The following is a 5,844-nucleotide window of genomic DNA, read 5'->3' as shown; positions in this document are numbered from 1 at the left end:
CATGTGGGATCTGGATGGCACTGCTATCATGGTGAATATCATGCCATTGAGACACTGCCTGGGTGATCTGTTGAGCCACTACATGCTTAAGATAGTGCTTCTTCTTTAGATGCTGTTCCACCTCTGCAGGTCGCACCCCATGCTTGCATTGATGGCAGATAAGTATGCCTAGGGTAGGCACATGATGAAATAATTGATTTTCCATGATGGTTATTAATGAATATCAATGTCGATGAATATCGATGAATTAATGAGATAAGGAAACATCTTTACCCCTGAATCTGATGGATGATACTTTGTATGGTTGGGCTGCACCCCATGAAAACCATGCATATTATTATTTAATTTTAACCCTACACCACGCCTTTATTTGATGGTGGATCATCTTTAAATTTCGTCTAGTTACTTATAAGATCTAGAAATATCACCTATAAAATTTCCAATATAATACTCCCATGGAATTGTATAGCGATGAGCGCTGAAACTAATTCTACCCAGCACCGCCAAGGATTATTTTAACCAATCAGAATACACACTGATTTCAACCCTTATGGCGATAAGACCATATCGCCCCATGGCTTGTGGGATAGAAGCACGGAACTGTACCATGCCAAGACAGCTACTATACCTAATATAGTCAACACCCTAACGGAACTCTAGTACAATTCCCAACCCCTTGTGGGATAGGGTGCCAGCCTGGGATAATCTGTCTTAGACCGACATCGACTCATCAAGTGCCTGAACTCTGGCATATGAGGCGAGGTCCAGCGCATCGTTCCACGGTCGAACCGATCCACCGTTGCCTTTGGATACGGTTTATACTTTACGGCTCTTGCATTTTTATGCAAGTCCAAACCGTTTAACGTCCGTGAGATAGACTCTCCTATCTCTAGCGTACCTATGCACTGATCTTAGATATTAGCTCCAAGCTGAGCACCTGTCACAGGCTACGGCCTGGGCTGTGGTTGTCGGCCATGCCCTCAACCATAGAACATTCTAGAAGAACCATCAGGAAGAGGTTGGAACCCAGTGGAAGCTTAGGAACATGTATATAAGAAGGAGAGGGATATGTATCTTCCTATTTCTCTCTCCAAGTTTGCGATATTCGTTAATATAGGATTGCCAGTTGAAAACAATACTGCCTACGCCCGTCACAGCACCCACTTTCTGCAAGCCAACGATTGTTGAGACCATTCCTCGCCTAGCAGCTCAGTCACACCTACCTTAGGACTTTAGTCGTTTGTCTTTATAGGAGTTAGAGGAATGAAGGTTCGAATTATAGTAATTTTGTTAGACAAGATCGAGATAGTCCTTTCCTTTTTCCTGGGTCGGTCAATGATGCTTTACTCGCAAAAGAGCAGAAGTCTACAGTAACTGTTTTTTTGAAATTTAAATCATATTGTTCGAGTCCAAGATCTAGAATTATTCTATAATAGAGAAGAAAAAGCCTTGTAGAAGGTAGGTAGAATGAAGAGAGGAAAAAGGTCCAGGGAAGCAATGTCCTCTGTGCTAATAGCAAGAGAGTATTCGTGTATACCCCCTTACGACAGGCCTGATATGTAATCTACCAGGCAGAGGAACGAGTTATATAAATCTTTCTGTATTTAGTTAAAGTTGGAGGTGGCATCTGTGCGGGTCTCCGAGGCGCTGTTGACATTGTTGACTATGATCGTCTCACCCGTAACGCTGGTTATACGAACATCAACAGAATCCACCCCAAAGCCGCTAGGGTTTTCGAAGAAGTTGTAGTCTTTGCGGATCGTAGACTGCCACGTTTGTCCACCATCGGTACTAACCTCGAGCGATTTAATGGGGACGTTCGAGTTGACGACTTGGATACTGAACCAGTATTTCGAGGAGCCAGTTTTGGTTTTTAGGAACAGCGGACTGCTGATGTCGCACTTGACGATCTCCCACTCCACTCCAATTCGGCCGACTTTGAGATCTGCCAGTTGTTGGAAGCCGTTGGGGAGCAAATCAAGATTGTTCAATCCACAAGTTCCAGGACATTGGTTGACAATCTGAGGCAAGCAATAGAAAGGGAACCCAGATAGTCAGAATCAATTCAACAACGGATATCAATTGCACCGAGACTTTTCTCCACTCACCATGATTTTGACTGAGTTGCCACTTGGACCAACAACAGAAAGGCATGCACCACACCAAGCGGCACTGTCCCAGTTGTCCACGGACAGGGCCGCACCATATATCCCGGCTGGGAGTGTGTAGTCGGCGGTCGAAAACATGCATGTTCCATCCACGTCGCCACCGTCATAGGAAGTAGCTTGTCCGCTGACGACGCCACCGACCAGCGGCTTCGGTAAACTTTGCAGAGACGAAGACGATGTCTGCGACAGTTCAACCAGAGAGGGCGTCGAGGTGATAGTGGCATCGGAAACACTGGTGGTCGTAGCATCGAAAACACTGGTGGACATGGTATCGGAAACAACGGTGGTCGTAGTCCGTGATTTCTCTGCGGGAGAAGATGCTAGATTGGGCGAGCTCAAGGGTGCAGATTCGGTACCATCCGTCTGTGCTGCCTCAAAGCTGGTCGTGCACGAAGAAATCGTCGAAGACCCATTCCAGGTAGGAATAGCTGGCCGACTGATGGCTGTAGACGGTCCGGCCTTCCAAGAGTTGACCGTCGAGGTTGAACTTTCCGTAACAGTAACAAGGTACGTAGTCAGGACATAGCCAACTGGACAGCTCCCGAGCTCGAATTGACCATTAATAGCAGCATCCACCACTGTACCTAGACCTGCTAAGCATGCAATAGCGGTTTTCCAATGCATGTTTGGCGCGACTTGTTGTACAGAAGGGTAGAGGGGTGAACAGCACGAGAAAGGGACAACAGGGAGAGATCAGCTTTATAGCTCGGAGCTCAATGGCAACTGATGGATGTTGCGGAAATGCTCAATTTGTACAGCCAAAAAAGAAAAAGAGCAGGAAACAAAGATGCAAACAAATCGCTCAAAAGATCTCAAGATTGGACAAGACTATACGTATACATCTGCGATCCTGGCTTGGCTTTCCCAGCTAGAGATAGAACTCAAGTCTCTGAATTTCCGCGTTTAAGTGGGACGGGAGATGAATGACAGGTGCATGCTAGTAGCTCTGGCATCCACTGAAGCTACTACATGAGCGAACGTTGAGTTTCCAGCGAGGGTCAATTGAGAATGTTCCTCGTATTTTGGGTTCGATAGAGGCTGAGACATGGGGAATTTGGGGTTGAATGACCGGACCGGTGCAGAGTAGTCTCGGGCAACGTCCAGATTAAGTCTCAAGCCCCGCTTGCTTGAAACAGCCTGAGCCTAATTAACCTCTGCAATGTATAGATACTGATCTGATTCTTACTCGGGAGGGATTCTGAACTGGATACCAACGGAAGGAAGCGTGCAACTGACTAAAAAAGAAACAAAGGCAATGCTGAATGCCGTTGATTGACCGATTCATTCCTGCTACTCTGGCAATCTCTGCCAGTTCAGCGGAAACCTATCTATATAAATGTTGTTGCTTATCATTGACTATGCACAAATATCGAAATTACCGCATGGCTACTTGCTGCTTGAACCGGATAAAGGGTCTCATTGCCTGAGCTTGGCCCTTGGCTAGTGTGTTTCAAATTTTAATCTATTATGCTTTCTATCGCGAGATTGTCAAACAACAGCAGTCGATTCAGGAACACATGTTAGTTTATCTGTCACAGGGCCCACACTAGTGTATGTCTTTGGAAACTTCCTCCTGAAGGGATATTGTCGACTCCTAGAACAAATACTTCTCAGAGTGCGGCCATACAATGACTGCCTGAACCATATAACTTAGAGCATTGTTGTCCATCTTAGCTAGCATGTTATACCAACCGTCCCGGTATGAGTAACTAATTTTCTCTCTCCATCTTCGTCCCCCTTTTCGCCTAAACCTGTGTCATAGCTGCCAAGTCGGAGATTGGCCATCCTTCAACTCCAGTGGAGACTCTGTTCACCCAAAACGGCTAAATCTGGATCCTGTGTGGAGTTGTGAAGGAGATCGGGACTAAGATGTCCAGGCATATACCGAGAACTGGCAGATTTGGGATAAGAAAATCGCACATTCACAACTGAATCGAAACAATGCACGTGCCACGAGGGGCCATCTGGACTCGACCTATTGTATTCAATTAATAAACACACAGCCTTGGGTTCTGTGTTCGGAGTTCCTGTCGGTAATGAGGGATCTGAAGGGTTAGCGTGGCTCATCTAAAGCTTATCCGTCTGTCCAACAATCGACACCATAATGGGTTTAGCCTAGATAGCACAGTATTCCAATATGAGGAAAGTCATCTCGGAGAGGGCCAACAAAACAGGTGTGCTCTGCTGTACATACGCTGTAAATAAGGCAATAGGGTGGGTTATATCCTCATAGTACCTGTAGTATGGGATGTTAATGCCTCTGTGTGGCAGCCATACCTACAAAAATTGTCTTCTTGAATGAGGGTATGTGGGGATATTGTGGGAGTCATCTAACCTTGCAGGTTGAACAGTGTAAGAGGATTCGGTATGAATATATTCTGTTGTGACTTTTTAGGTGAGATGAATCTAGCACAAGACCATTGAATGCATAATAGCTTATGGCTGAGGAAAGTATCTTGCAATGGTAGATCCCCATTTCACATATTCCTTTACTTTGAATTCTTTTATCTTTATTTTTATTAGTCAAATATGATCATACAGTGCATAATTTGGTTGCTTTCACTCTCAGCTCTATGATGTCGCGAACCGGCTCTTCTTTTGGATCTGACTACCATAGCGGAAAAATATATATCTATGATTCGCAGAGGTCAGCCACAGCTGGATGAAGTTGGCGCATCAAACATCCATTGTAGGATGCAATGTCATACACAATAAGCTCATAATATGTTTACTGAGGGGACTAATTCATAATGCCTCTATGCTTATCACAGGAAATATAGTTACAGCAATCATTCCTGCATGAGAATGTGTCTAACTCCCAGCTGATACGACTGTTATACCATCCGAAGACAAGATTATCACACCAGGATTTGTGGACACTCATTGACATGTCTGGCAGGCTGCCTTCAAAACCTTAGGTTCAAACACTAGTTTGGCGGAGGACTTTGTGTGATAGGATGAGTTTTCACTAGCTAAGAATATTTTCACTGCGGAGGACGTGTATTTGGGCCAGTTAACAGGCCTATACAAGTCCCTTAACAGCAAGGTGACTTCCATCCTGGACCATGCGCACCATACTTGGTCCAATGAGACTGCCCTGGCTGGCCTTCAAGCTTCTGTGGATAGCAGAGCTAGAACGTGGTGGTGCTATGCCTTTCATAATCTCAGAGACGCAACCTGGGTCTCTAATTATACTCGAGAAGAGCTGATTACTGATTTTCTCCACCTTGCTCAGCATGGCCCATGGCCGAAGAGCGGCATTGTTTCTCTTGGGATTGCTTATGATAACTTTGCAATCGAAGATGCCGCCCAGATCGAGCAGATCACCTCCCTAGCTGTAAGAGGTCGCCGTCCGCTGAGAATAGGCAGAACTGACTAATTTCAGGTCACAAAATGTTTCTGCATTCACAATGCACTACCATGGCGGTCCTTAGAGTTGCATGGAACCTAACCTTCTCCTGTTATCACCAATATCCTCCGCCCTATGACAACAAGAAACCCTGTTAAAAGAAGACCAGTGATTCCACCCTTTCCCTGCAACTACTAACAGTGAATTTTACAGATGCAAATAGTCCTTGATTGGTCAATCAGTACAACTTTTTGAACTCCTCTATTCCGGTTGTCTTTTCTCACGCCTCTTACCTGACCGTGCAGGATGCCGAGTTGATTCGTTCAA

The 5,844-nt window shown here is 45.3% G+C and overlaps 1 protein-coding gene across 1 annotated transcript; it reads right to left on the bottom strand.

Annotated features, from left to right (window-relative positions):
* Positions 1 to 1,604: 1,604 nt before the first annotated feature.
* CDV56_107512 (uncharacterized protein) lies at positions 1,605 to 2,792 on the bottom strand (the record flags this gene model as incomplete). The annotated part of the gene is made up of 2 exons (XM_026761131.1): positions 1,605 to 2,021; positions 2,109 to 2,792. The coding sequence occupies 2 exons, from the start codon at positions 2,790 to 2,792 to the stop codon at positions 1,605 to 1,607; spliced, it is 1,101 nt and encodes a 366-aa protein (XP_026613493.1).
* Positions 2,793 to 5,844: the final 3,052 nt, after the last annotated feature.

This window comes from Aspergillus thermomutatus, assembly GCF_002237265.1.
Source record: "Aspergillus thermomutatus strain HMR AF 39 chromosome Unknown NODE_126, whole genome shotgun sequence".
Lineage (NCBI taxonomy): Eukaryota > Fungi > Ascomycota > Eurotiomycetes > Eurotiales > Aspergillaceae > Aspergillus > Aspergillus thermomutatus.
Note: the sequence above shows the minus strand (reverse complement) of the source record. Positions and strands in the feature narration are given on the sequence as shown.